Source organism: Gallinula chloropus (assembly GCF_964237585.1).
Source record: "Gallinula chloropus genome assembly, chromosome: 13".
Classification (NCBI taxonomy): Eukaryota; Metazoa; Chordata; class Aves; order Gruiformes; family Rallidae; genus Gallinula; species Gallinula chloropus.
In genome coordinates, this window is record NC_140098.1 from 2,955,985 (window position 1) to 2,973,247 (window position 17,263).

At 39.0% G+C, this 17,263-nt stretch overlaps 1 protein-coding gene across 1 annotated transcript; it reads left to right on the forward strand.

The window, feature by feature from the left end:
- Positions 1-1,632: 1,632 nt before the first annotated feature.
- CDH5 (cadherin 5) lies at positions 1,633-12,759 on the forward strand (the record flags this gene model as incomplete). Its single annotated transcript, XM_084269935.1, has 11 exons — positions 1,633-1,827; positions 4,136-4,424; positions 4,514-4,630; positions 5,401-5,565; positions 5,973-6,160; positions 7,883-8,136; positions 8,686-8,828; positions 9,631-9,755; positions 10,798-10,906; positions 11,197-11,442; positions 12,266-12,759. The coding sequence occupies exons 1-11, from the start codon at positions 1,639-1,641 to the stop codon at positions 12,757-12,759; spliced, it is 2,319 nt and encodes a 772-aa protein (XP_084126061.1). The 5' UTR covers positions 1,633-1,638.
- Positions 12,760-17,263: the final 4,504 nt, after the last annotated feature.

Genomic DNA, 17,263 nt, shown 5'->3' on the forward strand with positions numbered 1-17,263 from the left:
GCAGTACAGGAGATCTCCACTCTACTACAGCAACAAGAAAAAAATACTTTTTAAAGCTACAGTCTGTATTAGCTGACATAAACCTACAGGTTCCCTTTGGTTATAAAGGTTTGTAATTTTATGACACAAAGACAGACTGACGTGATCACAACAGAACCGTTTCCAGATTCCAGTTGCAGAACGTTCTAGTACACAAGTAAAACAAAGCAAACCAACTAAATCTTAATTGTTTTTCTAAAAATATTGAGAGCCAAATCAAGTGCATAGAATACAAAAGAATAGTTAAATCACAAAGTTTTAATATGAATCCATGAAACTGTATGAAATGCAGCTTAGCTACTAAAAAGGGACTTCAAAGCCACTTTATTTGGCCATTTCCTACACAAAGAAAAAGGAATGTTCCTCAGCTTATGTACAACAACGTGGAAGAGAGAGAAGTATAGGAAAGCAAAATTTGATGGTAAATAAAATCTTTTCACTGACAATGATTCTGCACCATGGGATAACTCTGATTGCCTAGTTACCAAAGAGTAATTTTGGAAACGTCTCAGCACCTTCCTGCCAAAAACATTCATTTCATCTCCCATCTAGCACCCTGTGTGATGTCAACTTCTCTATCACAATTAACGGTTTTATTTTTGATATGCATGCTGACAGCTCCTAAAAGCTAATGAAAAGTCACTTATGTGTAATTTAAAGCCTGATTATTTGAGTGTTAAAGTTCCCTGATAGTTCCTTATATTGGGAACGGGAAATTAAATTAGAAAATTAATCAGCTTTACTACATTAAAATAACTTCTCGACCTGATATGAAAGTCAGGCCTAAAGTTTGCCAATATTAAGGTGATGCAAAAAACCATAATTTCACCTGAGAATAATTTCACAAATTATCGTTTTGTAGCTGGTAAAAGCTGAGAATAGAGGATAAAGGAACTTTACACATGTCTTCAAATGTTTCAAAAGACAATTGAATCAATAAATGAGCTCTCTGAGCAAGGTAATTTGCTACATTGTACTTGGAATTGATTGAAAATTTCACACGAATAATTTTTTCCACCAACCCCCGGATTTTATTCTAAATCAATATTTTCCATATGAAGATATTGACTACAGCATATTTTGTGTCAGGGCGAGTCAGAACACTGCGCTTGGGTTTGTCAAGCTGGAACACTTCATTTCGAGTCGGGTTAACAGACGCTTTGATCTGGCTCAGCCGTGGTGCTGCCTCCCACAGCTGCCCTCTCAACGAGCTGCGCTCTGCGACGCTCGGCGGCCCGACTACACGTCCTGTAACGCACAACGGGGGGTCTCCAGTTCTGGATCTCTGCAGACTGGCCATGGAAGCTCAAGTGGATGCTGGCTTCTAGGCAAGCTTTCAAAGCTTGCACATTTTTTATGTCATTAAAATATATTTGTTGCTTTTCACAGCTGTCATCTAGTGGAAACTGTTTCATGGAAGGGAGGAAGCCTGACAGTTCAAATTTTGATGCTAAGGCAGATGAAAAGAAATACAGAAAGTAATCAAACTTTCCTACAGAAGGAAAGTCCATTTGCACTTCTTTGTGTGCTCTGATTAATCAGATCCTGTTATTAATATAATTTTTATATTTTATATTACCTTCTAGGCTACAGAAGAAGATGAACCGCATTATTCTACTCTTCTCATTGCTCTTGGCCCCAGCACTTGCTGACAAAGAAAGTCAGAAAACAAACCAAAACTTTTCTTCAAACAATGCCAGTCACAAACGACAGAAGAGAGACTGGATATGGAACCAAATGCATATCAAAGAGGAGATTGATACACCATTACCACACCATGTTGGCAAGGTAAACAGCAATCTGTTAGCAACAAATAATTAGAAATGCAGGGAGCAAATTAGGATCTTGAAAAGTATTACTTGCTTGCAGTCTAGGCAGAATGGAAGAAGAAAAGGAAACAGAAATGGGACTTAAAACCAACATGCTAAGCTGTTAAAACCATAAGAATGTGGACACAGAGTAAATCAGGAATAATGTCAAAGGGATTCTAATTCTTTGAAGAACACAAATAAATTTTAGAGAATGGCAAGTAGGGAGCATCCGCAGCGTGGAAACAGTTGCACTGCATGCAGGTGCACAGTTAGAAAGGAAGTCTGGCAGCTCATGTCTCTCAATATTTTTCTGGCAGTTCAAGATTTCTTCACAAACCTAAAAGATCAGCCAATAAAAATGTATGCATTAAAAAACCATACAGTTTACATCTCTCAGCTTGGATACAGAAGTTACACCTTTAGGAACACAGTTACACAATCAAAGAAATTGTTTCACAAAGTAAAAGAAAATAATTTTTAAAAATAATAACAAGCATTGACCTGCCTGCAAACTCATTTTCCTCAGGGCAGCGCTCATAAAATCCAATGATTAGCTGCATATCACCCAGACAAAGTTCTTCCAATCTAGTCTTTCAAATTGAACTACTCTGACACTTTTCAGATAAATGCAGTTGTACGTTTTCCTCCCATGTACAACAATCAGCATCTGTCAGGGCTGTCTCAGCAAAGTGAAACAGACCTTTCTGGATCAGTGCTGCTCACTGGCAGAAAGCACCAGAGAGAGAGAGAAAAGAGGCCATAGGGTACTCTCAGCTAACACAGGGTATCTCTGTTTCATTTCAGACCAATTCAGTAGCAGATTGAGGAGAACGCTTCTATTCCTGGAGCTGTCCTAAATAAGAGTAATTCACTTTGTACTGTGCTCTGTGGTCTTTCAACAGTGGAATGCTTCTGATTACTTTTGCAATGGCTCTGCTCAGTGCATTGCATTTGCAGGATTGAACACTTGATAAACCCTTTAAAAAAGGCCACAGCAGCAGCGTGGCAGAACTGAGTGACAGCTGCAGGAATATGCTGATACATTTTGATTTTATCTTTCATGACCTTGGATGCTTCCCTTTGTATGTTCATCCTCAGCTTTAGGAAATGCAATCTTAGAAGTCTATACCTTTTACACTGAATAAGTAAATAAAAATGGAGAAAGAAGGCACAGGCTATACTGTCTTTGTGACACGGGTGAGGTCATTTCTCATGTCACATCTTTGGAGTTGTAACCCACTCTTCAGCAGCCCCAGCAGCCAGAAGCAAAATTAAGTATGTGGAATGTGGGAAGAAAATTTTAATGACACATTTCAAAATAGAAAACAGAAATAAAAGAATGTTAAACAGTAAATGACAACTACAGGATAAATCAAATCCTGAATACCAAACAGCTGCAATTTATGATAACATCAGTAACAAAAGACTAGAAATTCGTGGTCAAACCCAGCAATTATTGATAAACAGCTTGCTGAAATATGAATGCTGATATAGTGCAAGGAAAATCATGGTTCAAACCTTCTATCATTGTCCTTCCATGGCTGCAGGTACAGAAAAGGAAGAATCATTAGATTATCTGCAGATTAATGTGCAAAACTATTTGGGATTGGATTAAATTACATTTTAAAGCTGATTAATGTTCATTCCTTTCACCCCATCCCTTTTACACTGCATATGCTCTTAAATTTTAAAATCTGTGGGGTGAAAATTTAATCTTAACTGTCATAGCATGAGCCTGAAGACTGACTAAAAAATTGCATGTGACTAAACACAAGAAAGCTGTTAGCTATGGCAGGGATTCTACTAAATGCTAAGTAATAGCAACTAATGCTGAATAATGTCAGGAGCTGTTAATATAGATTTAATTCTGTAATTCTGTCAAATCCAAGCAAAATCTCTGCTAAGTTCAGAAGGGTCCTTGTAAACAAGAGTAGCTCAAACCAAATGTGGTGGTGTGTTATTTCAGACATAATGAGGTTAATGATTTGTATGTGTTAACTGCATGAACAATTTATATATTTAGGAAATAGGAGATACAATCTAAAGGAAAAAAAAATGCTTCTTGATATAAAAGCAAGCAAGTTTCATCCTGTAACCCTGCATGGTTGTAGCTGCTGCGGTGCTGTTTGTTCAGTAACGCTCCGGCTGCCATCTGAAGTCCTGATGGCTGTTCTGGTTTCAAACTGAGTCTGAAGTCCTGATTGTGTGTATCTTCTGGTAGAAACTGTGTTGCATCCAGATGCCAAAGCCTGTTTTTATCTCTTTGAATTACACTCTCCTTCTAGATCACATCAAGTGTAAGGAACAACAACGCTAAGTATATTATTGAAGGTGAATATGCCAACACCATTTTTCAAGTGGAAGAAACCAGTGGTGATGTATATGCATTTGAGAGGCTAGACAGAGAAAAGAAAGCAGAGTATGAGCTGATAGCTCTCATCATTGACAGAAGAAACAACCAGTCACTGGAACCCCCATCAAAGTTCATTATCAAGGTTTATGATATTAATGACAATGCCCCTGTGTTTGTACAAAGAGTATTCAATGGATCTGTCCCAGAAATGTCACCAGTAGGTATGTTCTTCCACCACCAATTTCCCTTCAGATCGCTGTTTAAAAAGCAGAATTTATACTAAAAATGCTGTTTGAAAATCCTTTTCTAGGAACTTCGGTCACCAAAGTGACAGCTGTAGATGCTGATGACCCAACAGTTACAGGTCATGCCACTGTTAGCTACCAAGTCATTAAAGGAGACGAATACTTCACAGTTGATGACTCTGGTAAGTCAGGTGCACACTTGTCCTTATACTTTGTCCTTACCTTACACCTTGAAGAAAATTAAGTTTTAAGCTTTTTTTTTTTTATTCTGGAAAGGGGGGATAATAATTCAAAGATATAATTTCAACCATAATTTAGACAGATTTCTCATTCCCAATCACACAATGCCACTGTGTCTGCATCTGGAAATTAACTAATAAAATCAGGGTATGCAGTGTTGTGAACTAAATGAGAAAAGGTCATTTTTTTTCCCTCTGATGAAGAGACTGACTAGGAGCTAATACAAATTCACACTTTCAGGTTAGCATAGATATCATTTCTCTAAGAAAACAGGAAAAGGGAATATATAAATTCTGAAACAGCATTCAATAATCAGTAACTCAACACTTCGCTTTCCTAAACTTTCTTGTTTAAATTTCACCAGTTTTAAAAATCATGTCAGTACCTCTTGTAATCATAGTAGTGCTCTGAAGCAAATAACTCAGATAAAGAAGTGTTCAGAGAAACTCTCTAGATGCTGTGATGTAGTGACCAAGTTTAGACGTAATTAGACTGCTTTTAAGCAGCAGAGATAATTTTAAAGGAATGTATTGTACAAAATCTCCCAGATATTCTGTCACAACAGAAGAATTCTAACATTTCTAGCCTTAGAAAAATACCACTGTAAAAATGCTACTTAAAGCTGAATGTGTGGCATAAGAAAAAAAATTGCTGTCAAAATTAAGAGATGTTGGACATGGTGCAAAATCTAATCATGTTCTTTTTTTCAAAGGTGTGATTTCCACAACAAGGGCTGATTTAGACAGAGAGAATCAATCAACATACGAAATTATTGTTAAAGCAAAAGATGCTCCAGGGTTTTCTGGGGAATCGAGCACAGCTACAGTCATTATCACTTTAACCGACATCAATGACAACTTCCCAGTATTCAAACACCGTAAGTACCACGCCAGCACTGCATCATTTGGGAACCAAGCACTGCCACAACTTTAATGAATTTATGTCAGACATCATCACCATTCAGCTTCTCTTAAAAGTAGACAAAAGATTCTTACATGTCCAGAAGGTCTTCTCTACTTCTGCCCTAGCCACCTTTCCTGGGTGACACACATCTAGAGGACAGAATAAAACCAGCATTAATTTCACCACTTTGTACAAGATCTTGACAATTTTGATAATTAATTATACTCATAAAAAATACATCAAAATGCTGTCTGTAGAGATACAATGCTGAATTCTCGATCAACTATTTTTCTGTACATCTATAAACTAATAACACTTTTGAAATAACTTCTAACTTCCATGTACACATTCTTTATGTCTTTTTTTGTTTCTTTTTTTCAGCATCGTTTCACTTCAAAGTTCCTGAAAACATTTCAGTAGGAGGAGAAGTTGGCAGAGTCAAAGTAGAAGATATTGATGAACCACAACATAGAAATACAAAATACAGTTTTGTCAGAGGAGATTACAGGGACACCTTTGAAATTGTAGCAAATCCATTCACTAATGAAGGAATAATTAGGCCAAAAAAGGTACTTTTTCCCAGTAACAAAGATGAAGATTATTATTGTGGTTTTCCACATGCAGTCAGAGTGTTTGAGTCAGTTTGGGACTAGCAGCAGGAAAAAATGGAGATGTGTGGCAGTCAGCACGAAATAAATTCATCATAGAAGTCCTGTTCTATCAGCTCTGAGAGAAGGAAAGCTGGTGATTTTCCAGCCCATTTCAACTGCCAGTCCCAGGAAAGTCTGTAATTACAGTGAGTGCAATGGGGACTGTGTCAGCTATTCAGGTTATGCACTTTGGGCTCCTCTCAACCTTCAGATACTCACTTCAAAGAGTCGGTGTCTGACCATGTCAAAGAATCTCTCCCTTCCAGCCCAAGTGAAACTCAAGTAGAAAATGTGAACAAGTCCACCCAACCACTCTTCTGGAAGTGTTCTTTAATGTTTGGCACTCGCTCCAATCCGAGCCACAGCTCCCTTACATCCTAAGGGGGTTTTAAGAGCTTCCCCACCAATTCCTTCTATCATTTTAAGAGGGCCCAGACTCTTCAAAGACTTTATTATGGTTTGCACTTTGTTTCTTCATTCTCAGACCTATTTGATTTGTACCAAGGTACATGCCTGTGTTATGCAGAGTACTGCCAAGCCAAGACTTCATTGATTGCATTGACTTACAGTAAAAAAAAAAAATAGGGAAAAAAAAGAAGAAAAAAAAAGATGAGAGGACTATAAATCACCTCCTGTAATCCTCAGATTGACAGGAATGTGTTTTTCACTTCCAAATGTCTCTCTGTAACTGTTAAGACTAGAAATGTCATTAAGAAGAGGAGAAAACTTTAAGGAAACAAAGTACCAAGTATTCCAAGACAGGCAGTGATGTTTTCAGCTGTGGTCACACTAAATGTAAGTGGCTTCCCTTCACCACACACAGTCCTTCCCCTGGTCTTCCCAGGACCTGAGGAATGCATTCCTTGAAACATCTACCCAGAGGAGGAGCAATAAGAGAACCCACACCTACACAAGCTGGGTGATTTGGAATCAGCTCATCTTTTAACACCCCTCTGTTTTGTTGCATGCTTTTGGCCATGCACTTGTCGTATCAGCTGCTAGACAAGCACCGTCACTTCCCTTTGCAATGTCTACTCAAGAAAACAAGAGCCATCACAATTAATTAACTAGCACGCATTTCACAGTGCTTTCTTAATATCAGGTGATATTAAGTGCAAATGAACCCAAACTTTGAAATGAGTGATAGCCTGGAGTGACAGCTCCTGGCCTTCCCTCAACTGTAATTCCTTTTATAATCTCAGTTGATTGGAAAACCAAGGAAGCAGAAGTCATTCATCACTAGATGCCCTGGCTATCTATCAGTCAGTGCAGCTATGAAGTCTGCCATTAATGACTGCCAAACACACAGCCTAGCCAAAACCTGGAGAATCCAGGCCCTTACTTTTGAGGAAATGGAGCTAAACAATTTTTTGGTAGCTACAGGATTCTAAACAGAATCTTATTTAAATCAAGAAATACTTGCTGAACTTAGAATCCTGGACGAATCAGTTCAAAACCAGAGGTTGCTCCAGCCACTCCACGAGAGAGTTTGGAAAGGCTCTCCCAGGAGCCCAGCCAAGATGCAGTTTGGTGATATTTCAAACATTAATTAGAGCATAGAGCTTAAATTTGCATAGATAGCTACTGCAAAGTTTACTCAGACATCTCCAAAGACAGAATATCTGTTTGTCTTTTTTCTAGCCCCTGGATTTTGAAAAAGTAGCAGAATACAGGTTTGACATTGAAGCTACAGATCCCACAGTTGATCTTCGCTATTTTAAAACTGGTGGCTCTAGGAGCATTTCAACAGTCACCATCGAAGTCACTGATGTTGATGAGCCTCCTGTCTTCACTAAATTACCATATGAATTTAAAGTAAGAGAAAACGATGCAGAAGTAAGAATCCTCGGTTCGGTGTGGGCACATGACCCTGACGCAGCTAAACGGAAAATCAGGTAATGCAACAGCAGCTGTACCAATTCTATTTGCCAGTGGAGAATTCATTCATGACTCCAAGAATGTGACACAAACTGAGACTCTGGGCCATTTTTCAGAATCTGCATGCCAAAAAAAAATCCAATCTGACTTTTCAGGCACTGCAGCCGTGGTTGTATGTGGCAACCACCAAATACGAACGTAAATTACTTGTACTCATGTAATTACCACATAAACTCATTGCTGAAACATTTGTGCATTTACAGGAAAATGCATAATCCTGGGTATCTTTACATGTCTATAATGTGGTTTATTCTAATAACTCTCTCAAACATGTGCTTTGAAAAGAGATTTTGAAACAGAAACACACAATAATCTGGAAACTTCTCTGATGGATAGATTTCATCCTCACAGCTTGCATAATCTTAGGGAAATATTCTGAGAGCAACTGGTCAAGATATTCATATAATTTGTCACACAAGAACTCTCTGACCTTCCACTAGGCAGAACCTGAGTGAAACAGTATTATCACCTTTGCACTGACATATCTCTTTTCAAACAAAAACCAGGTTTATTCGACGTAGAGCAAGTCCTAATGGAGACTATATTAGGGTTTCTGATACTGGAATTATTCAACTTCCCAAGCCCCTGGACAGAGAATTCAGTTCCTCATACAATATCACAGTAGCAGCTCAGGAAGTCCTTGAAGATGGTAAGTGCTTTCCTCTTCCCTGTTTGAAAGAAATCAGTGCACAACTTTATTAGCAGGACTGTAGCTTATCAGAAAGAAAAGCCACAACCCAACAGCCTGTTTCTACTAAGCTACTAATGAAAGGGATGCTTGTAGGGTTTGCACAATAATCCTCCAAATCAAATGAGTATCCACCAACAGGTCACACACATTTTTAAGGTTTGGCCCCTAGCTATTATGAAAATGCATTCCATTTGTTACTGGGAATAAAAAGGACATGAGGAGAGGAAGCAGCTTGGGAAACAGGGATAAGCCTGTGGTTAGAGCAGAAACATCCCAGCCAGCTCTACCCACTCACACACAGTTACAAAATCCCCCACCTATACTACTGCCAGGGAGCACGACAGCACAGGCATCCCTGCATAACTTCACTTGGGTTTGGGAAGCAGGGTGGGTCCAGGGGCCAGTCCCAAGTCAGTTTGGGAGAGGCAAGCCTTTTCTGGAGGGTGAAAGATATTTAATAATATAGACATGGCCTATTCCGTGCCTGTTGCCTTAGTGCCAGAAAACGATACTGGATCCCACAGCAATGCAGTGTGAAGAATGAGGAAGCCATAAGCAATTGCCATTTTATTCCTATAGCTCCTTGATGATCTAGCCCAATCTGTCAAAGAAACGTTTAAAGTAATGATGGAGCTAGAAACTCTCTGTATTCATCATGCAGGAGGCACAGAGGTGGACACAAACAGTGGAAAGAGGGGCGTAGACAGCACTGGGATTCCAGACATCTGAAAGACCTGTAGTACTGTTGTTGTCATTTCAGGACATCTTTCTGACAGAGAATCACATGCCCAAGTTCATGTAATAGTTACTGATGAGAATGATAATGCTCCAGAACTTGTTTATCCTGAAGAACCCAGAGTATGTGAAAATGCTGCACCAGGGAAGGTGAGACTGGGAGAATTTTTCCCCGAAATGTGAATTATCTACTTGCCAGCTCAATCAAAAGATGTCTTTTAATAAAAGCTAGTCTAAGCTTTCATACCCAAGCATCTGATCATTTCCAAAAATGTCAGAGGTCAGAAATTTCTCTTCAGGAGTTTACACTGTTGGAATATTGACTTTTATCTGCTTATACACGAGCTACACAGTTTCTCTCCCTTCAGGCTTTTCAGTTTGTATGTGCATGTCCTGGTTTTGGCAACTGAACTGTGAAGTACAGTCAAGGCTTGCAATCAAGCCTCAGCAATTCAGTTTTATCATGCAAACGTTCATACGTGACAGTGAGAATGAAACCATTTCCAAACACTAGGAGAAACATTGCTCCATATAATATTATTGTGATACTCCTCAGAGAGCAAGTACCTGTATGCACAAATAGTGTCAGTACTTCTGGTTTTAGATGTTTGGCCTCAAACACAACATTTAGCCCACAGATGCAATGTTTAAGACTTTGTCACAGACTGGACTCTCTGAAGGAATCTGTTACAACACAAGAGGTATTATCTCACCTTTAATTTAGTTTTTAAAATACCCTTTAGACATAATTACTTTTAAAATATTTTTATGCATATAATCTACCTGTTTTCAATATAATCTGTTTTCAAAAACAAGTATGTCAGTCAGGAGTGGCAGTCTCAATGCCAGTCAATGAATGAGAGACACACTTGTAAGCTGAAGACAGCCATCAAAGGTATTTAAATGAGCCATATATCTTTGACCAGAAGACTTTTTTAATGTTTAAATTATACAGGAGTGCCTCTTTTGTTTCCCACCTGCTCATGAAGGGGCAAGACTGTTCTTTTTGAAGACCTAAAAGGATATTACTTGATTTGAAAGAACTTGAAGAGGAGCATCCCAAGATATCTCTGTGCTGCCCTTTACTGCGGGGTTATACAGGATACACAGCCTGACTAACGTAAATGCTGGAAGCAGTTTTATCACTGGAGGCAAAATATACTGAAAATTATGACCTCTTCCATCTTTGTAGGTAATCATCAGGATTTCAGCCACTGACAAGGACGAAATATCACCTAGAGGTTTCTTCAAATACTCCCTGGCCACAGAAGATAGCAACTTCTCCTTGGTTGAGAACTACGGTAGCGTATCCTTGTAATGCATTTTCTCAGCTAGCCAAAGAGAGACACTGGGACACCAGGGAGAAAAGCTGTAGCAGGGCCCTATCATCAGTCTAGCTGAGCTAAGCAACAATTTCTTTTCAAAGGCTTAACTTACTGGGGAAAAAAAGCAGGTTTTGTTGCCACCCAAGTTTCACTGGGTTCCCTAAAGGCTGGCTCTGTCTAAGGGGAAGATGTACCAACTGACTGATAATCTATAAAGAAAATCTGGTAGAGATTATCACTTAATTAGATGTCATTACTTCTTCCAGATAACACAGCTAATATCACTGTCAAATATGGACAGTTTAATCGTGAACTTGCCAAAATCCACTACCTGCCTGTCATCATCTCAGACAATGGTGATCCTGAGCTCAGCAGCACAAATACACTTGTCATCAGTGTCTGCAAGTGTAATGAAAGAGGTGACTTCACTTTTTGTGAGGAAAGAGCTAAACAAGTTGGAGTTAGCATACAAGCACTGGTGGCAATTTTCATCTGCATCCTCACAATCATTGGTAAGTATTTGGCTTTTGTAACATTCTCTGACTTAAAATGTGGGGATTGTTTTGTTTGGTTTATTCCCTTAGCGGAGATCTACAAAAGCTTTGTGACTATAAAATGGTCACAAAGGCCGAAATACTGTAACTATTTGGTTCATCTCACTTGCTTTTGCTATTTGACTGGTTAGCATAGCTTTAACTAGAAAGCTGCTCCTTCTATTGGAAGGGCTGAGTCACTGGAAAGGGTAATTGCATGTATGTATAATACACTTGATTTACTGTTACTAGGCTCACGTGCAGCTATAAACCAGGATATTTGTGCTGGGGCAGTAGCAATAGGACTCCTGTCTCCAAAGGCTGAAGTAGTCTAGAAACCCTTTAAAAAGTACAGTGAACATACAGCCATAAATAAATCTGTAACAAACCACTACCTATTCCCTCTATTTGGAATCTATCAGAGAAGGGGTATTTTTTTTCCTTGTTTGAGTAGGGGCCTCCTTTGCAGTTACCACATCAGTAGCATTTGATGCCTAGCATATAAAGATTTACCAGTTCAAGGCAGTACTTAATTTAAAGAAATTGTGAAACTATGTATTTGTATTCGTGGTTCCAACTCAAGAGTCAGTTGTACAATTCCTGTACAGACTGAACTGGTTTGACAACATACAAATCCTACAGTTAAACAGTATTTTAAACTATTTTTAAATAAATATGTTTTAAAAATTCTCTCAGGAAAAACAAAACAAAACCCAGACTTCAGACAGTGCTACATATCTTAAATGCAATTGGGTTTACTCCCTTATTTCTTTACACCTGCTTATCTATGTTTTCTTTGCAGTAATTGCATTGCTCATTCTTCTAAGAAAGAGACACAAGAAGGATCTGAGTGGCCTTGGGAGGAACGTGGCAGAGATTCATGAGCAGCTTGTCACTTACGATGAAGAAGGTGGTGGTGAAATGGATACCACCAGCTACGATGTATCCGTACTCAACTCTGTCCGCAAGAATGGTGTAAAGCCAGAAGTAGTTCCCTCTCCCTATGCACAAGTCCAAAAGCCTCCTGGAAATGTAACTTCTGGTGCTGGAGAAATGGAAATGATGATTGAGGTGAAGAAGGACGAAGCTGACAATGACAGGGATTTGCTGCCATATGACACACTTCACATTTACGGCTACGAAGGTGCTGAGTCCATTGCAGAATCTCTCAGTTCTCTGGGATCTGGCTCTTCAGACTCAGATATTGATTATGACTTTCTAAATGACTGGGGACCCAGGTTTAAAATGTTAGCTGAGCTGTATGGATCAGAACCAAGTGAAGATTTTGTGTATTAAGTTCAAATTAGCCATGAATTTTCTCCCTCCCACTACAGATAGACACCAAGAACCTGCCAATGGCCAGAGAAGAACTCACAGCCCTTCACCCAAGCTGTACTAGGATTTCAAACAGACATTTAAAAACAACCTGACAGCAGTAGGGTTAAAAGGAAACACACACAGATCATGTATACTGACTTCCCCTAGTACTGCTACCTTTGTTAACATTCAGTTCTTTCCCCAAAACTGCTGCTCAAGGACCTGCTAAAGTCTTCTAAGGACACAACTCATTTTCCTGTCCTGATAGAGACTCCTCCTTAAAGATCAGTTTTGTCCCCAATTTCTCCTTCAGTCCTCCTCTTGTCCTGTACTGTTTTCATCAACATGCATTCAGGGTCACCTCTCTTCCAGGGTCGGCTGGGAGAGAGATGTTTGGTGACATTGGGAACCAATGTTTTGAATAACCTTCTGTATTTGCAGACGGATGGTCTGCCTGGCCCTCTTGTAACATCTTTATTGATATTCCACACTTATGCTTACCCAGCAGAGAAGAGGAGGAACATATGGTCTATCACTTAATATTAGAAATTATTCCATCACTTTCAAGAGGCGGCATGATTTTTCCTTCTTTCCAATCTATTAATTATTCTTGCTTTACAGTCTTCTACTACATATCTGAGTTACTAAAGATAAAATTAGACAGGATTTTTAGATGCACAATCTGGTTTCATCTGTCATTTTTAACAGCCTGATGATGATTTCAGGCACCTTTCTGGCATGCTAGAATTTGCTCTAGCTAGCAGCAACCCTGTTTTTTCTTTCTGTAAACAGGATCTCATCATTACTCAAGGGATCGTGTCCTGCAGGGCAGGAAGTGTGGAGATGGAGGGAATGTTAAGACTCCAATATTGTAAATCTCTCTAGATGGCAACACAGGTGTCTCTAGATTTCTAAAGAGGTTGAATAGGGGTTTTATTCAATGTTATTAAAGCAGTTGTATTTTTTCAGGGACAAACAAATGAAGGGCCTCATTACTGTGAAACTGTTTTGATTTTTTTCTAAGCAGGTACTGTAAAACAGGTATTTTCCACCTAGGAAGATACTGTAGACTTCCAAACCAGAATGCTACACACCCACACATTTGTCAGCAGAAGAGAACCACAACTCTAAGTAAGGTCTGGGAGCTGCAACTACGATGTCCCTGGTGAACATGTGTTTAGTTTCCCGCCTGATGAAGAGCCACAGAATGAACAGAATGAAACTTTCCATGCAGGAAGTTACCCAGACAAATGCATTTTGTAAAAACGGGTCTCTTAGGACAATGGCCTGTCTCTGGCTTCTGGAAGTGCAGATCCACATTGCCTTCAACAGGAACAGAGCCCTACCACACAGATACTCAATTTTTCAAAATCTGTGCTGGAGTTGTATATATTAGTTTAGTTGACTTGATTATTTAAATTTGGTAGCTAATCAAATAACACACTATTTTATTTTTTGTCCTAAACCAGTATAGTGGAACCTCACAAATTTGCTTTTCACTTACTCATGTCATCTCTAGTTTACACTCCCTTCCCCCAAAATCCTTTCTTGGCAGGAAATAGCAATGCACAATGATACAGTCTTACCTTAGTCCTCACTACTGTAAAAAGTTGTTCTCAGCTGGACACTAAAGCCTGCTATCATCAATAACACACTAACTCAAACTGTCAAATATTAACCAAAGGAAGACTAAGTAGAATTCAGCCCATCAATCAAATCAGCTCCAGATCACATCCTTTGTAAGTATTTTTTTGGTATGACAGCCTTGGTTTTGTTTTTAATGTGTTTATTCTCTTCTGCTTTGCCTAATCCAGTCAACAGTATATGCTATTGAGGTTCCACATGTTAGTATATTATAAGGATTGCTAACTAATAATACTTACAGTTTAAGGTTTTGATCAGTAGCTAAGGTATTAGTTATAAAATTATCTAGTTCAGTAAGTAAAGAACATTGGTAAGCATCATCCAGATAGTATTAATTGTAATCAGTATTTTTAAGCCTGTTTTATAAAGCTGTTTTAAGGAACACTGTATCAATTTCCACTGTATAAAGATGTTTGCACTGGACAGTTTCTTTTGATATTCCTGTACTGTTTGGGGGTTTTTTACTACATAAAAGCCAACCTCAAGTTTGGATTTTCTGTGCATTAATGAGTTTCACACAGGAGACAACAGCAGGCTTGTAGCACAGTAAACTCAACCATAATAACACCAGCATCTATGCTCTTAAGTGACCTCAGACTAGACACAAATTCACCAAACTGCTTCCTGCAAAAGATGCTTTCTCCCACTCTCAGGAAAGCTGTCAGTAAAGCTCCTGGGGTACAGAACAGAGAAGCCCCACCAGTGCAGACTGGTTTCACCAGCTGGTAAGGTTGAATCCTCTGACTTTGAAGTGCTGGTGTCTGCCAGTGCTGAAGGATGCATTCGGTTTCCGAGCAGATGTTTGGTATTTTAGCAGCCAGGCATCAGGCTGATTTTGAACCACCATGTCTAATGAGATCCTGCCCTGTTTTCCTGCTGGAAAAGCACTCCTCTCAAATGGTGAAGGACACACTGCAGAACAGAAAGTACCACCTCCCTGGCTCAGTACATACCATCCCACCTGTGGGGGAACTACACATATGCCCACAACCTGAGTGGTCCTATCAGTGTTACCTCAATGGGAAAACAGAATGACAACCCCAGCCCCTGGCTGGTTTTCTTCTTCTTCTTCTCTGATCTGCTGCTACAGACACAGGGAAGCAGAATTGCTCTGTAGTACACAAAAGGCTCCAGCTTCCTCACAATCCAGGGTTTAGATAGGACAATACACACCTGCAACAGAAAGAAAAAAGACCTCTAAATTTGCAGCTTTTGATAGCACAGCTTCTTTTAGCTACTAATAATGACTACCCCAATATTCCCAAGATTATTCAAGCGCTTTAAAAAAATCACATCAATTTTCCCCAGATATGGCACTTATAATTTACAAAGCCTGGAATAAAGCAAAAAAGTTCAATTCCTTCACTGCTAATTGCCATGAGCAAACTCCAGATCAAACACACTTTAGCACAACTTGTATTAAAAACACAATAGATGTGCTAATTATGTTATAATGAAATGCATTTTTCCATAGAAAGAATTTGATTAAACAGCCACTTGCAACTTGTAGCAAAGATTCTCATAAAGGTTTTCATTATTCATTTAATTAATATGCATTTTAATCTCTTATCCCTAAAAATATATCATAAATTATTATTTTATTACAGTCAGACACAGAAGTTCATGCCATTTAATAAAGGCTCTTTACTCCCACCCCATCAGAAATTTTTATGAAATAATGACTTTTGATCAGAATGCTTGATATGAATCAAAACAGCAATGAAAAGCCGTTTGCATATTAACACCTAGCACACTGCCACACTTCCAAGAGAGATCAGATGAGCTAAGGTCCCATTATCAAAACAAATTTCCATTGTTCAGAGAGAGAAAGAACAATTCTATCAGGTATTATCTGATTAAAGTCCAGTACTACTGATACACTGTCCAGAAGAATGTAACAGCAAATCCAGTGAAAACCAAAAGATTAGTTATTAAAAAAAACCACAAAACCCACCAAAACCCCCCACCAAAACCTTCTTCTGAGTTCTTATTCTTCAATTAGTGGTTTATCCCTTCTTTCCCTTCAGTAACAAGAGCTCAGAATAGCACCAGAAGGGACCAGCCAACCTGGCAATCAGAGCCAAGCAAGCAAAGGTACTGTCATCCCACCAGAACTAACTGTAGCGACCAAGCCTCATAAAGCCACACTGGCTTTTTGGAGCTTCGAGTTCTGAGTACAGAACCACCTGTATACATCTATTTAAAATGTTTTCACCTCTATGCCTGTGTCACACGCAGGGGAAATGCTCGTGGTGGTAGTGCACATGCAGATATAACTCTCCTGTTTGGCTAGAAGTAAGAGTGATACTTGTTTTCATTGTATTTCTTGTGGGGGTAGGAAAGAGAAAAAGAACAACTGTTATCTTTCTTGACCTGTTCTCCCTCCTTTTTTTTTTTAATAAATGTTTCAAGTTGGAGGGAGTAATAAATAAAACTCTTGTGGTTTTACCTTCACATGCTTCCTGGAATGAAAGAAATCACCAAGGTGACATCTTTCCCATTTAGAAACTATCACAATTTTATTGTAGCACACATCATCAGGTCTTACCAGGAACTGAATAAGAGTCTGATCAGATCAAAGTGGATGATTTCCCTTAAATCTAATCCATAGAAGCAGCATAACAGAAAACAAAACAGCACAGACACCGTTTAGTCTGTCAGAAAACGGAAAAGAAAACAAACCCAGCAAAACTCTTTTAATGAGCAATAAAAACCCGTGGATCTCTGCTGACCTCTCTCAGCTTCCTGACTTTGTTCCTGTCCAACCTGAAAGAGAAGGGAAAAACAGCATTTCCTTCCACTTATCCCACCTGCTTCCCCACAGGACTCTGAATTTATT